A 17,275-nucleotide genomic window follows, 5' to 3' on the forward strand; every position below is an offset into this window, starting at 1 on the left:
ATAAGTGTTCAGTTTTCTCTGCAATCTTACCAGTATTTGTTATTTCTTCACTTTTTAGTAAGAGCTATTCTGACTGGTGTGAGATGGTATCTCATTACGGTTTTGATTTGCATGACTCTAATGATCAATGATACTGAGCTTTTTAAAATATATGCTTGTTAGCTTCATGTATGTCTTCTTTTGAAAAATGTCTGCTCATGTCCTTTACCCACTTTTAATGAGGTTGTTTGTTTTCTTGTAAATTTGTTTAAGTTCTTTATAAATGCTGCATATTAGACTTTTGTCAGATGCATAGTTGGCAAATATTTTCTCCCATTCTGTAGGTTTTATATTTACTCTGTTGATAGTTTCTTTTGCTGTGCAGAAGCTCTTACGTTTAATGAGATCAATTTATCAAGTTTTGCTTTTGTTGTGATTGCTTTTGGCATCTTTGTCATGAAATCTTTGTCAGTATGTCCAGCATGGTATTGCCTAGGTTGTCTTCCAGAGTTTTTATAGTTTTGAGTCTTACATTTAAGTTTTTAATCTATCTTGAGTTGATTTTTAAGTAATGTAAGGAAGGGGTCCAGTTTCAACCTTCTGTATATGGCTAGCTAGTTATTCCAAAACCATTTATTGAATAGGGAGTCCTTTCCCTATTGCTTCTTTTTGACAGCCTTGTCAAAGATAATATGGTTATAGGTGTGCAGCCTTATTTCTGGACCCTCTCTTCTACTCTGTTGGTATACATGTCTGTTTTTGTACCAGCACCCATGCAGTTTTGATTACTGTAGCCTTGTTGGACATTTTGAAGTCGGGTAATGTGATGCCTCCAACTTTGTTCTTTCTGCTTAGTATACCTTGGCTATTTGAGCTCTTTTCGGTTCCATATGAATTTTAAAATAGATTTTTCTAGTTCTGTGAATGTCATTGTTAGTTTGATAGGAATAGCATTGAATTTGTAAATTCTTTGAGGCAGTATGGCCATTTTAATTATATTGATTCTTCCTATCCATGAACATGGATTATTTTCCATTTGTGTGTGTCATCTCTGATTTCACTGGGCAGTATTTTGTAATTCTCATTGTAGAGATTTTTTACCACACTGGTTAGCTATATTCTTAGGTATTATTTGGGCAATTATGAATGGGACTGCATTCCTGATTTGGCTCTTGGCTTGATTGTTGTTGGTGCATAAGAATGCTGATGAATTTTGTATGATGATTTTATATCCTGAAACTTTGCTGAAGCTGTTTACCAGTTGATGGAGCCTTTGGGCCAACTATGAGGTTATCTAGATACAGAATCATGTCTTCTGCAAATAAGGATAATTTGACTTCTTCTTTTTCTATTTGGATGCACTTTATTTCTTTCTCTTGACTGATTGATCTGGCCAGGACTTCCAATACTATAATGAGTAGGACTGGTGAGAGAGGGCATCCTTGTCTTGTGCCAGTATTCGAAAAGAATGCATCCAGCCTTCGCCTACTCAGTATGATACTGGCTGTGGGTTTGTCATAAAGGGCTCTTATTATTTTGAGGTATGGTCCTTTGATACCTAGTATATTGAGAGTTTTTAACAGAAAGAATTGTTGAATTTTATTGAAGTCTTTTCTGCATCTACGGAGATCTTCATATAATTTGTCTTAACTTCTGATCAATCACATTTATTTACTTGCATATATTGAACCAACCTTGCATCCCAATCAAGACTACTTGATTGTGGTGGATTAGCTTTTTCATGTGCTGCTGGATTTCGATTTACTAGTATTTTGTTGAGGATTTTTGCATCAATGTTCATCAAGGCTATTGGCCTCAAGTTTTCTTTTTTGTTGCTTCTCTGCCAGGTTTTGATATTAGGATGATGCTAGCCTTATAGAATGATTTGGGGAGCAGTTTTTCCTCCTTGGTTTCTTGGAATAGTTTAAGTAGAAATGCTACCAACTCTTCTTTGTGTATCTGGTAGAGTTAGGCTGTGAATTTGTCTGGTCCATGGCTTTTTTTGGTTGGTCTATTTGTTACTGATTCGATTTGGAAACTCATTACTGGCCTGTTCAGGGAAACACTTTCTTCTTGGTTGAGGCCTGGAAAGATGTATGTGTCTAGGAACTTATCCATCTCTTCTAGGTTTTCTAGTTTGTGTGCATAGGGGTGTTCATAGTAGTCTGTGATGGTTATTTGTATTTTTGTGGGGTCAGTGGTAGTGTACCCTTTGTCATTTCTAATTGTGCTTGTTTGAATGTTCTCTTTTCTTCCTTATTAGTCGAGCTAGCAGCTTATCTGTCTTAGTAATTTTTTCAAAAATATAAAGAACTACTCGATTCATTGATCTTTTGAACAATTTTTTTTGTGTGTTTTGATCTTCTCAGTTCAGCTCTGATTTTGCTTATTTCTTATCTTCTGCTAGCTTTGGGGTTAGTTTACTCTTGCTTCTCTAGTTCTTTTGGTTGTGATTGTAGGTTGTTAACTTGAGATCTTTCTTTTTGATGCTGGCATTTAGTGATATAAATTTCTCTCTTGACATTGCCTTAGCTGTGTCCCAGAAATTCTGGTATGTTGTCTTTTTGTTCCTATTAGTTTTGAAGAACTTCTTGATTTCTGCCTTTATTTTATTATTTATTATGAGTTTTATTTACCCAAAAACTCATTAAGAAGCAGGTTGTTTAATTTCCATATAATTGGGTGGTTCTGAGTAATTTTTTAGCCTTAATTTCTGTTTTTATTGTGCTGTGATCTGAAAGTGTTTACGGTATGATTTTGCTCTGTTGCATTTGCTGAGGATTGTTTTATGTTTGATTGATTTTAGACTATTTACCATGTGGTGATGAGAAGAATGTATATTCTGTTGTTTTTTGATGAAGAGTTCTATAGAGGTCCATAAGATCCATTTGGTCCAATGCTGAGTTCAGATCCTGAATATCTTTGTTCATTTTCTGTCTTAATGATATGTTTACTACTGTCCGTGGAGTGTGGAAGTCTCCCACTATTATTGTGTGGGAGTATAAGTCTCTTTGTAGGTCTCTAAGAACTTGCTTTATGAATCTCAGTGCTCCTCTGTTTGGTGCATTAATATTTAGTATAGTTAGGTCTTCTTATTGAATTGAACCCTTTACCATTGTGTAATGCCCTTCTTTGTGTTTTTAAAAACTTTGTTGTTTTAAAGTCTGTTTTGTCTGCAAATAGGATTGTTTAACTCCTGCTTTTTTTTGTTTTCCATTTGCTTGGAAAATATTTTATTTTGAGCTTATGAGTGTCACTGCAGATGAGAAGGGTCTCTTAAAGACAGCACACCATTGGCTCTTGGTTCTTTATCCAGCTTGCTGCTCTCCATCTTTTAAATGGGACATTTAGCCCATTTACAGGCAAGGTTATTATTGATATGTGTGGATTTGTTCATGCCATTGTGTTGTTAACTGGTTATTATGTCAGTTTGTTTGTATAGTTGCTTTATTATGTCACTAGTCTGTGTATTTATTTGTGTTTTTGTGTAGGCTGGCAGTGATCTTTCCTTTCTATATTTAGTGCTTCTTTCCAGATCTCTTCTGAGGCAGAACTGTTGGTAACCAACTCTTTCAGTATTTGCTTATCTGAAATAAAAAAATCTTATTTGATGTTCACTTAGGAAGCTTAGTTTGGCTGGATATGAAATTATTGGTTGAAGATTTTTTGTTTAAGAATGTTGAATATAAGCCCCCAGTCACTTCTGGCTTGTAGGGTTTCTACTGAGAGATCCACTGTTAGCCTGATGGGGTTCCTTTTGTAGGTGACCTGCCCTTTCTCTCTAGCTGCCTTTAATTTTCTTTTCTTCATTTTGACATTGCAAAATCTGATGATTGTGTGTCTTGTGGATGATCTTCTTGCGTAGAATCTTGCAAGGGTTCTCTGCATTTCCTGAATTTGACTGTTGGCCTCTCTAGCAAGTTTGGAGAAGTTTCATGGACAATTTGCTGAAATATGTCTTTTAAGTTGTTTGCTTTCTCCTCATTCCTTGCAGGGATGCCAATATTTCGTAGTTTTACCTCTTTACATAATCCCATATTTTTCAGAAGTTTTGTTTAACCTTTTTCATTTTTTTTCATTTTTGTCTGACTGTCTTATTTCGTGGATCAAGTCTTCAAGTTCCAAGTTCCTCATCCTGATTTATTCTGCTGCTAATACTGGAGATCACCTGTGGAATTTTTGTAGTGTGTTTTTCAGCTCTATCAGATTAGATCTGTGCATCATTTATTGTGATTCTTAGCTTCCTTGGTTTGGTTTTGCCATTCTTCTGAATCTTGATGATATTCATTACTATCCATATTCTGAATTCTATTTCTGTTATCTCAGCCAACTCACCCTGGTTAAGAACCCATGTTGGAGAACTAGTGTGGTCATTTGGAGGACATAAGACACTCTAGCCATTTGAGTGGACAGAGTTGCTACATTGGTTCTTTCTCATCTCTGTGTTTGGGTGTCCCTTTAACTGTGGTGCAGATTGAGTGCAGTCAGTAGACTTCTTTTCTGAATGGGCCAAGGCTTTGTGCAGAGTCTTTATTTGTAAATGACTTCTTGTCTTTGGTTTCACAGGGGGTATATGTTAGTGAGGTATTTTTGGTGTTGAAACTTTGGACTGTGAACCAGTAGGCGGTAGTTAGGTATTGTGGTTAGTTGGTGGGCTCTTGCTCAGTCACATGGCTCCCCTATATTTCCTCACAGTTGCAGCCATGCTCTCTGTCAATGACCTGAACATGTGGGCTCCTCTCCTACTTGAGTGCTGGCTGTAGATCACAAACTGGCACTCTAAGACTGCCTACCACAGCTCTTGTGTGATCTCAGGTTTTATGTTTCTTCCCCAACTTGGAGGCAACAGTGGAAGGGACCTTAGCAGTGGTTGTGGATGAAGGTCTGTTGCCTGTCTACTGGGAGCTCCACCCCAGAGAGATGCAGGTGAGCAATCATTCAGTGCAATTGTCCAGAATAGGGGGTCTGTGCTGTGGGCCCCAGCTTAGTGAGGAGATATGGGCTTAGAGGCCCACATAAGAGTCTAGTTACTTTTTCATAAGGATGCTGTGGTATACTGGCAGTCATCTCCAGTCCCTAGTCTGCTCAGATTTTCCAGGACCTGAAGGTATCACTAGTGATGACTGTGAAACAGAAAAATGGTGGCCTGCCCCTCCCCCTCCCTTTTGGAGCTCCAGCCAAGGGAGGTACAGACATTTTGCCAGCCTGAACACACCAGCAGGAGGTGGCTGGAGTCTCTAGTTGGTGGATCCCACCTAGTGAGGAGGAATGGGATCATGGACCCACTTAAAAAAGCAGTCTGGCCTCTTTTCCCAGGGGCAGCAGTGCTTTGGGGGCAGTTCACTCCAGTCCTTGGTCACCCTTGACTCTCTAAAGCCTGAAGGCAACAATGGCTAAGCCTACTAAACAGCAAAGATGGCAGTCCACTCCACCTTCTGAGAGCTCTGTCCCAGAGAGTTTTGAAATTGCTCCTGGCCAGAAAACACCAGCAGTGGTGGCTGGAGACCCCAGTCAGGGTGTTCCACCCAGTGAGAAGGATCAGAATCAGGAACCTGCATAAAAAGGCGTTCTGGCTGCTTTTTCATAAAGCAGTTGTGCTATTCTGGGGGTCTGCTTGAAGACTCTCCAAAGCCTAAAGGCCACAGTGGCTTAGGTTGAGAAGCAGCAAAGATGGTGGCCTACCTCTCCCTCTAGGTAGCACCGTCCCAGGGAGGCTGGAAACTGCTGCTGACCAGAAAACACTGGTGGGGGTGGTCATAGACTGTGGTCAGGAAATTCTGCCCAGTGAAGAGAACCAGGAACTGGGACCCATGTGAAAATGCAGTCTGGCTGTTCATCCATAGAGCTGCTGCACTGTGCTCCCCAGAACAGGGAGGACTTTTCCAGTCCCTAGTCACCTCAGAATCCCTGGAGCTCAAAGGCAACAATGGCTAAGCCTGTGTAACAGCAAAGATGGTGGCCCATCCCTCCCACAGGGACCTCCATCCCATGGAAGCCAGGAACCACTGCCACCTAGAAAACACTGGCTAGGGTGACTGGGGAGCCCAGTCTTCAGTCTGACATGCAGAGCTACATGAAATATTCACAGAGCAGCCACTCAGGCACATATGGAGTCCTGGGCACTTCAGATACCTGGGCTTCCCAGCAAAAATGGCAACAATTTGAGCAAAGTTGGGAGTTAGACCCCTGTTTATACTTCTAGGAAAGGAGATGATTCAGGGGGCTGACCCAAGAGTTGCAAAGTTCCATGGGAGAAGCATGCATACCCACAATCACTCATTCACTCACCCACCCGGAGAGGACAAGCAGGATCAGGGACCTGCATAGGAAAGCAAGCCGGCTACTCTTCCATAGGGCAACTACACTAAAGGCAACAATGGCAAAGGCTGTGAAACAGCAAAGATGGTGGCTCGCACCTCCCTCTCAGAGCTTGGTCTCAGGGAGGTGTAACGCTGCTATTGGTGGATGACTGAAGTTTCAAGCAGTGGGTCTTATCCCGGGAGGTGCCATGGCAGCGATGCCTGTAGACCATTGCTACTCATCCCCCCTGGATCACCTCCTTTCCTAGAGTATGTACAGGAGTCTAATCTCTGACTTTGCTGAAGTTGCAGCCACTTTTGCTGGGAACCCCAAGTATCTGAAGCACCTAGGGCGCCACCTGTGCCTGGATGGCTGCTCTGCTAAGACTCCATGTTAGACTGAAGGCCCTGATGGAGTGGGTTCACGAGGGGATCTCCTGACCTGAGGGTTGCAAAGATCCATGGGAGAAGAGTGAGTGCCCGGGATCACTCACTCACACATCACTTTCCTGGGGAAGGGGAGGCTCCGCTGACTCTGTGTCACTCCTAGGTGAGTGGTCATCCTGCCTTGACTTTCCTTGTTTTCTGTGGGTCAAGTTTTTTCTTGATGAATCCCAATGTGTGTACCTGATGTTTCAGCTGAAAGTGCTGTATTTACTCACCCCTTCTATTTCTCTCCATGATAGAGGTGCATACTAGCTGCTTCTAGCCAGCTATCTTGGTCAATTTCCCAATCTTGTTCTTTTTATGACTGCAGAGTATTCCATGGTGTATAGGTACCGCATTTTTTAAATCCAGTCTACAATTGATGGGCATTTTGCTTGATTTCATGTGTGTGCTCTTGTGAATAGTGCTGTGATGAACATACACATGCACATGTCTTTATGGTAGAACAGTTTATATTCTCTTAGATATATACCCAGTGATGGGATTGCTGGGTCAAATGGCAGTTCTAAGTTCTTTGAGAAGTCACCAAACTGCTTTCCACTATGGCTGCTCTAATTTACATTTCCACCAGCAGTATTTAAGTGTTCCTTTTTCTCTACAAACTTGCCAGCACCTGTTATTTTTTGACTTTTTAGTAATAGCCAGTCTGACTGGCGTGAGGTGGTATCTCATTGTGGTTTTGATTTGCACTTCTCTGGTGATAGCAATTTTCACATGTTTCACATGTGTGTTGGCCATCCGTATGTCTACTTTCTTCTTTTGTGAGTTGTGAAAAACCATAGAAAACACCAATGAAGCCAGAAGTTGTTTATTTGAAACAATAAACAAGATTGATAGGTTGCTAGCTAGACTAATAAAGAATAAAAGAGACTATCCAAATAAACACAATCAGAAATGACTTAGAGGACATTACCACCTACCCCACAGAAATACAAGAATCCCTCAGAAACTGTTGTGAACACCTCTGCACACAAACTGGAAAACCTACAAGAAATAGATAAATTATTGGAAACATACAAACTCCTGAGATTAAACCAGGAATAAATTGAAACCCTGAACAGACCAATAATGAGTTCCAAACTTGATTCTGCAACTAATAACCTACCAACCAAAAAAGCCCAAACAAATTCATAGCTGAATTGTACTATATAGATAAAGAGCTGGTACCATTTCTACTAAAACTATTCCAAAAAATTGAGAATAGACTCCTCTCTAATTTATACTATGAGGCCAGCATCATCCTAATACCAAAACCTGGCAGAGACACAGCAGAAAAAAAACTTCGGGCCAATATCCTTGAAGAATATAGATGCGAAATCCTCAAAAAAATTCTTTGGATGCCAGGTAGATTCAATACATACAAATAAATAAATGTGATTCATCACATAAACAGAACTAAAAACTAAAACCATGTGATTACTTCAATAGGTGCAAAAAAGGCCTTTGATAAAATCCAACATTCTTTCATGTTCAAAACCCTTAAAAAACTAGATATTGAAGGAAGATACCTTAAAATAAGAAGAGCCCTCTGTGACAAGCCCACAGTCAACATCATACAAAATCAGCAAAAGCTGGAAGCATTCCCCTTGAGAGCTGGAACAAAACAAGGATGCCCATTTTCACCATTCCTATTCAACACAGTTCTGAGAGTCCTAGCCAGAGCAATCAGGCAAGAAAAAGAAATAAAAGGCATCTAAATAAGAAGAGATTAAGTAAAACTATCTCTCTGTGCAGAAGATATGATTTTATACATAGAAAACTTTTTGTGAAACAGAATTTGAAGAAAACTACTTTAATCTAATAGAAGGGATTTATTTAAAAAGAAAAACTTAAAAACTTAAAGGTAAGTGACACTTAATGGTAGAATACTGAATACTTTCCCTTAAGTTTCAAATAAGGGCAAATACATCTGCTTTCTTCATTTTTATGGAACATTATGCTCAATGTCCTACCTCAGGCACTAGGGAGAAAAAAGGCACACAAATTGGTAGATACTAAATAACCAGTAGAATTAATAAGTGAATTTAGCAAAATCATGAAATTCATGTTCAGTATACAAAACTAAATTATATTTTTATTTTTATTTTTTTATTTATTTATTTTTTTAAATTTATTTATTATTATTATACTTTAAGTTGTAGGGTACATGTGCATAGCGTGCAGGTTTGTTACATATGTATACTTGTGCCATGTTGGTGTGCTGCACCCATCAACTCGTCATTTACATCAGGTATAACTCCCAATGCAATCCCTCCCCCCTCCCCCCTCCCCATGATAGGCCCCGGTGTGTGATGTTCCCCTTCCTGAGTCCAGGTGATCTCATTGTTCAGTTCCCACCTATGAGTGAGAACATGCGGTGTTTGGTTTTCTGTTCTTGCGATAGTTTGCTAAGAATGATGGTTTCCAGCTGCATCCATGTCCCTACAAAGGACACAAACTCATCCTTTTTGATGGCTGCATAGTATTCCATGGTGTATATGTGCCACATTTTCTTAATCCAATCTGTCACTGATGGACATTTGGGTTGATTCCAAGTCTTTGCTATTGTGAATAGTGCTGCAATAAACATACGTGTGCATGTGTCTTTATAGCAGCATAATTTATAATCCTTTGGGTATATACCCAGTAATGGGATGGCTGGGTCATATGGTACATCTAGTTCTAGATCCTTGAGAAATCGCCATACTGTTTTCCATAATGGTTGAACTAGTTTACAATCCCACCAACAGTGTAAAAGTGTTCCTATTTCTCCACATCCTCTCCAGCACCTGTTGTTTCCTGACTTTTTAATGATCGCCATTCTAACTGGTGTGAGATGGTATCTCATTGTGGTTTTGATTTGCATTTCTCTGATGGCCAGTGATGATGAGCATTTTTTCATGTGTCTGTTGGCTGTATGAATGTCTTCTTTTGAGAAATGTCTGTTCATATCCTTTGCCCACTTTTTGATGGGGTTGTTTGTTTTTTTCTTGTAAATTTGTTTGAGTTCTTTGTAGGTTCTGGATATTAGCCCTTTGTCAGATGAGTAGATTGCAAAAATTTTCTCCCATTCTGTAGGTTGCCTGTTCACTCTGATGGTAGTTTCTTTTGCTGTGCAGAAGCTCTTTAGTTTAATGAGATCCCATTTGTCAATTTTGGCTTTTGCTGCCGTTGCTTTTGGTGTTTTAGACATGAAGTCTTTGCCCATGCCTATGTCCTGAATGGTACTACCTAGGTTTTCCTCTAGGATTTTTATGGTATTAGGTCTAACATTTAAGTCTCTAATCCATCTTGAATTAATTTTCGTATAAGGAGTAAGGAAAGGATCCAGTTTCAGCTTTCTACTTATGGCTAGCCAATTTTCCCAGCACCATTTATTAAATAGGTAATCCTTTCCCCATTTCTTGTTTCTCTCAGATTTGTCAAAGATCAGATGGCTGTAGATGTGTGGTATTATTTCTGGGGACTCTGTTCTGTTCCATTGGTCTATATCTCTGTTTTGGTACCAGTACCATGCTGTTTTGGTTACTGTAGCTTTGTAGTATAGTTTGAAGTCAGGTAGTGTGATACCTCCAGCTTTGTTCTTTTGACTTAGGATTGTCTTGGAGATGCGGGCTCTTTTTTGGTTCCATATGAACTTTAAAGCAGTTTTTTCCAATTCTGTGAAGAAACTCTATATTTTTATATACTAGCAACAAACAAACAGAAAAATGAAATAAAGAACATAACAATAGCATCAAAAACATGACATAGTAACCAAAATAATGAAATACGTATGTATCAGTTATCATTATCTATGGCTATGTAAAAAATTGTCCCAAAATTCAGTGGCTTGAAGCAAGAAACATTTATTATCTCAGTTTCTGTGAGTCAGGAATCTGGGTATAAATTACATGGGTGCCTCTGATTGTTTCTCTCATAAACTTGCATTTAAGCATAAACTGGGGGTGCAGCCATCAAAAGGTTCAACTGGGGCTACAGAATCTGCTTCTAAGGTGACTTGTGTGGTTTTGTTGACAAGATTCAGTTGTTTGCAGGCAGTGAACTAAGGGCTTTAGTTTCTTGTTGACTCTTGGCCAGAAGCCTCCTTGTCATTTGGACCTCTTCATAGGTCAGCTCGCAATATGGTAGCTGGCTTCTCTCAGAATGACTATGCAAGAGAGCTAGAGAGAGCAAACCCTCAAGACAGAAGCCACGGTCTTTCTTTAACCTAATTTTCAAAGTCACTTCCCATTACTTCTTCATATTCTATTTATTAGAAGTGAGTCAATAAGTCTAGTCCATATTTAAGATGACTAAGTATCGAATATCAACAGTATATTTCAGTATATTTCAGTGTGTGAAATACACACACACACACACTCAGTGTAAACTGAGTACCACTTTACATTTTCTCTTCCAGAGTGAGATGTATGCAGTATGCGGCCATGTTTGCTAACATATTCATTCTTGACAAAATTCTGAGATTATAAAATGTATATGGTTAATATTTGGGCTTGTGACCTGACTTCTAAGAGCTGCTTCTATCACAGAGTTAGGTATTCAATTAACAAAGTAGAAATTTGAGCACAACCTTGTCCACAAGACATTTTAAACAAACATGTAGCCCGGTGTAGTTAGTAGGTGGATGGACGCCACTTTCATAAGTTGAGGTTGAGTTCACTACTCACTTGTGCAGCTTAATATGCTAGGTAGGGACACTCCCCCATGGGTTGTCTTTATATCACCATCTTTCTAAGCCCAGAGATGTCATAAGTGACAGGAAAAGTGATAGGATTGAGAAATGGGTGTCACTGCTTCATTTGGAACACATTGTTAACTATGGTTGAAAGATCAAATAAAATAGTAGTTTTACGTTTCAACACAAGTCGCTATAAGCAGTCCTTGATGTTTTTTTGATGGTATCAGCTGGAAAGCCTCAAATCTAAGAGGGCTTCCCACTCCAGATATAAAATAGATGTTGCCTGTTGCTGTGCTTATAAATGAAAAAGGAAGTTGAGGACACTTTTGCAAATGCCAGAATATAAGATTCATTCAGTGTGCTCCCTGGGCCTCTAAAGCATGCATTGACAGGATTTGCTTATTTTCTAAAATTAGCTTCATTCAATATTTATTATTCTCCTTTTCCTCTCTGAGAATGAACTCTGTATAAAATAAGCTTCTGCCTATTTGCATTTATCCTCCAAACCCAATCTAACAGGATGTTTTCAATTTAAAAACAAGAGAGGAAAAGACCAGAGTTTTTCAGGAGAAAAACTGGAGGAAAATGGGGACAAAACCTCAGAAAGCAGCTATTCCTAGCAGCTTCCTAGTTAAGAACCTCCATGCGGACTCTAGTCTCTGTCTGTATTCTTCCGTATTTAACCTTCAGATCGTAAGCCTTTTCTGGCAAGCTTTTCTTCTTCTTCTTCTTTTTTTTTTTCTTTTTTAAGCTCTTTTCCTGAAACTTTCTATGAATGGCTATGGCATCATTAATGCTGCTGAGTTTCTTTAAACTCTTCGCACAAGCAAGTGTGTAGCTTAAGGCCACTACTGGTGAGGAAACCAAGTGTCCTCTGTGCCTTTTTACTTTCTGTGAAGTAATTTAAGAACATCTAAAAAATTAGATTTTAAAAAGTTATCATCTTGGTACAACACCGTGTGCATATACACTTGGGAGCTTAAAAAGGTGTTTTGTCTGGAACTTAGAAGCAGCTCTAAATCTAGTAGGGCAGACTTTCTAACATACCTAGTTTTATTTATTGACTTTACTGGAGTATGATAGGAAAATGAAGATTCTTTACTCAGTTCTGGTATTGCTCATAACTTACCGAGAGGCTAATACTAAACTTGGAAAATTGTTTAAGTACGTTTTATCAAGCAGTCTGGGTTTTGTTTTTTAATACAGTTTTTAATGGATATCTGAAAACTGAAGGAAACTTTAAAGGTTTTTTAGTGGTGCAGGTGAAGGTGCCAGTTGCTATTTGGTATCACACTCTACAAAAGCTTCATTACTTTACTTGATGCTGGTTGCTAAGCAGCAATTGCACAGAGCATTAGTCTACTGGGTGCCTTTACAAGCCAGAGGCTGATGCTACACTCTTGATGTCATGTGAGGAAATAATGCACATGCTCTAATTGCTCACCAGGAAATAAACCTAGAAACAGAAAATGAAGAACAAAAAGGTTGCTTGAAATAAGACATGATCAACATGACCATATTTTGAAACATTTCAGGAAGGTTGCTTCTTGTCAAACTTGCCTGGCAGAGTTTGTTCAAAACTTGTATTTAATAAACGAACACCCGACTTACAAAAAAAAAAAAAAAAAAAAAAAAAAAAGGTGACTAAGTATCAACAGATAGATACCTTTGAAAGCCAACTTAGAGGTTTCTTTCCAAAATATGCAAGACTTGTGCACTGAAAACAACATGGCATTGTTGACAGAAATTTTAAAAAACCTACATAAAATATATGTTCCAATCATGGATTTGAAGACTGGGAATTATTAAGATGTCACTATACTTGATGCAATTCCAATCCCAGAAGATTTTAGAAATAGATACACAAAATCTGATTTCCATATAGAAGTACAGAAGACTGAGAATAGCCCTAATAATATTGAAAAGGAAGAACCAAATTTAAGGACTTATACTATCTGATATCAAGACTTACTGTAAAAATACAGTAGTTAAATCAGTAGCATCCTGGCATAAGAATAAAAAAATAGATGAATGGAGCATAATAAAGAATTCAAAAAAGACTCACATTTATATGGTGAATTGGTTTTTGACAGATTCTGAAACAGTTCAATGAGAGAAAAAAATATTTTTTTCAATAAATGATGCTGAACTACTGTATTCACTTAGAAAAAAAGAAAAGAAAAACTCTATTTTTACCTCACACCATACCTAAAAGTGATTTGAGATGGACCATAGACTTAAATATAAAATTAAAAACTCTAAAATTTTTTGAAGAAAATACAATGGTAACCCAATTTTTAAAAAATGTACAAAATATTTGAACAGACACTTCTTCAAAAAGAAAGATGTGTACTAATATGCATGTTAAAAATATTCAACATTATTACTCTAATGAAACGCAAATTAAAATCACAATGAGACACGTCATATGCTGTTTAATTTATATGAAGATTTTGGAATTGGCAATTCTTATCTACAGAAGTAGACATCAAAATACTTGCTGCCTCTCATTGGTGAAGGACTGATTAGGAAGGAGCATTAGAGAAATGTTGGGGATGTGAGAATATTTTGCGTCTTGACAGGACTGAGAGTTACAGGAGTAGATATACACTGTCAAAATTGACAAAATGGTACTTGAGTACATTTCAACGTATGTACATTTTACCTCAGATTTCCTTATTACCAATGCTTGGGCTGCACTCTTGAAGAATTACATCAGAATATTCACTGGGGATCTCCTGGGCACCAATATTTTAAAGTTTCTCTTGATTCTAATGTTCAACTTTGGGAGCCTCTAGTGTGGTTTCATGCTCTATCCCTAATTCCACCTGTGGATATAGAACAGAAGAGTAGCTAGGGTTAAACATAAATTCTGGAAGTTAGAATTCCATAAATCCCCAAAAATGTGTAGCCTCAGACTGAAAAGTGTTAGTTCACTTGTCTATCAAGACTGACTTGGGATACAAGAAGATAAAATATCAAGTGGCACCAAAGACATTTATTGCTCCTTCTTCCTGACAATGAAAGGGTACCAATGAGGCAAAGTGTGAGATGGAGAACACATATCAAGGGCCTTGAGTTGTTCTCCTTTCCCAGGTGAGGAGAAGTTTTTGATGCAGATATGCTGGTAATGTTGAACAGAGAACGATGTGGCTATGCACAGCCAGGTGTGTATAGTGGATAAGGACTGATAAGTATAAGTGTATTCTCAGCTACCAGGAAGTGCAACAGTGGAAGTCAAAGATAAATATTCCTTCCCAACGTCTGTATAAGTGTTGATTTACTTGTCAAAACTCATGTCTTAATTTTGGTTTGGTAATAAATCATGGATGAATTATGAGCAGGAAGATGGAGAATACCCAGAGTGCTTTCATCATGTCTTAGATTAATTCTTCCCCTGCCATGAGCATCTATTAACACAGTACAACCTAGCTTAATTTATATTGTTAAATATAGGCTATATTATATGAAATTATATGAATACTTACTTTATATTTTCTTCAATTCTAGGTATTATTTCATGGAGTGTTAGTATGCCTAATAACCCTCATTGTCAATAGATTTGTTTTGCCAACAGCAGTTACTATACTAGGTAAGCCCTAACAATTACTATTCCTGTGGAGAGAAAAACATTCTAAATATGGTCAAAAAGTGATAATAATAAAGAAAGAATCCATAAGCAGCATAGTGAGACTCCGATCTCTACAAAAAGTCTGAAAATTAGCCCGGTGTGGTGGTGTACATCTATAGTCCTAGCTATTCAGAAGGCTGATAGGGGAAGATTGCTGGAACCCAGGAGGCTGATGCTGCAGTGAGCCAAGATCACACCACTGCACTCCACCATGGGCAAGACAGCAAGACCCTGTCTAAAAAAAAAAAAAAAAAAATATATATATATATATATATATAAATTATATAACTATGAGTCAGTGGTGCCTAATTTTTTTCAAATTTTATTTTACATATGCAGGTTTGTTACATGGGTATGGGTATATTGTGTGATGCTGAGGTTTGAGATACAGATCTCATCACCAAGGCAGTGACCACAGTACCCAAAAGGTAGCTTTTCAACTCACATCCCATTTCTCTTTCCCCACTCTAGTACTCCCTGGTGTCCACTGTTCCCATTTCTATGTTCATGTGTACTCAATGTTTAGTTCCCACAAAAGGTATTGGATTTTCTGCTCCTGCATTAATTCACTTAGGATAGTGGCCTCTGGCTTTATTCATGTTGCAGCAAAGGGCATAATCTTGTTCTTTTTTATGGCTGTGTAGTATTCAGTGGTGTATCTGTACCACATTTTCTTTATCCATTCCACCAATGATGGACACCTAGGTTGATTCCATCTCTTTGCTGTTGTGAACAGTGCTGTGATGAACATACAAGTGAATGGGTCTTTTTTGTAGAATGATTTATTTTCCTTTGGCTATCTTGGGGTGGCTAGCTTGAATGGTAGTTCTGTTTATAGCTATTTGAGAAATTTCCAAACTGCTTTCCACAATGACTGAACTAATTTATATTCTCCTTTCTCACCAGGAGTATATAAGTGTTCCCTTTTCTCCACAGCTTTGCCAGCATCTGTTATTTTTTTGACTTTTTGATAATAACATTCTGACTGGTGTGAGATGGTACCTTATTGTGATTTTGATTTGTGTTTCTTTGATGATTAGTGATGATGAGCATTTTTTTCAGGTGTTTGTTGGCCACTTGTAGGCCTTCTTTTGAGAAGTGTCTATTCATCTTCTTTGCCCATTAAGATTTTTTTTTAGTTTTAATTTTTGTGGATACATAGTAGTTGTATATATTTATGGGGTACATGAGATATTTTGATACAAGTATAAAATGTGTAATAATCAATTAAGGTAAATGGAGTATCCATCACCTCAAGTGCTTATCCTTTGTGTTACAAACAATTTAGTTATACTTTTTTGTTATTTTTAAATGCACAATTAATTATTCTTGACTATAGTCACCCTATCGTGCTATCAAATGACAGATGTTTTTCATTTTTTCTATTTTTTGAACACATTAATCATCCAAATTTCCCCTTAGCTCCCCACTACTCTTCACAGGCTCTGGTTAACCATCATTCTACTCTCTATCTCTGTAAGTTCAATTGTTTTAATTTTTAGCTCCCACAAATAAGTGAGAACATGCAAAGTTTTTCTTTCTGTGCCTGGCTTATTTCACTTAACATGACCTCCAGTTCCACTGATGCTGTTGCAAATGACAGGACCTCATTTTTTAAAATAGTTTAATGGTATGCCATTATGTATATGTATAATATTTTCTTTATCCATTCATCTGTTGATGGGCACTTAACCTTTGCCAATTTTTAAATGGGGTTATTGGTTTTTGCCTGTTGCTTTAAGTTCCTTGTAGATTCTGGATATAAGATCTTTGTTAGATGTATAGGTTGCTAATATATTCTCCCATTTTGTAGGTTGTCTGTATACTCTATTAATAGTTTCTTTTGCTTTGCAGAAACTCTCTAGTTTAATTAGGTCTCACTTGTCAATTTTTGTTTTGTTACAATTGTTTTGGGGACTTAGCCAAAAATTATTTCTCAAGACTGATGTGGAAAAAGTTATTTCCTAGGTTTTCTTCTAGGGCTTTGAGGTCTTACATTTAAATATTTAATCCATCTTGAGTTAATTTTTGTATATAGTGAAAGGTAGGGGTCCAGTTTCATTGTTCTGCACACAGCTAGCCAGTTATTGCAGCACCATTTATTGAATAGGGAATCCATCCCCCATTGTCTGTTTTGTCATCTTTGTCAAACATCAGATGGTTGTAAGCATGCAGCTTTACTTTTGGGTTCTCTGTTCTGTCCCATTGAGCTATGTATTTGTTTTGTACCAACACCATGCTGTTTTGGTTACTGTAGAC

At 37.9% G+C, this 17,275-nt stretch overlaps 1 protein-coding gene across 10 annotated transcripts in view; it reads left to right on the forward strand.

Annotated features, from left to right (window-relative positions):
• The window catches only part of LOC105470402 (solute carrier family 9 member C1), a 134,916-nt gene that overhangs the window by 35,763 nt on the left and 81,878 nt on the right, over positions 1–17,275 (forward strand). For all 10 annotated transcript variants that reach the window (XM_011722371.3, XM_071092430.1, XM_011722372.3 and 7 more), the window contains one exon: positions 14,896–14,977. In XM_011722371.3, coding sequence (XP_011720673.2) covers positions 14,896–14,977 — 82 coding nt within the window. The remainder of the gene's footprint in view (positions 1–14,895; positions 14,978–17,275) is intronic.

This window comes from Macaca nemestrina, chromosome 2 (assembly GCF_043159975.1).
Source record: "Macaca nemestrina isolate mMacNem1 chromosome 2, mMacNem.hap1, whole genome shotgun sequence".
Taxonomy (NCBI): Eukaryota; Metazoa; Chordata; class Mammalia; order Primates; family Cercopithecidae; genus Macaca; species Macaca nemestrina.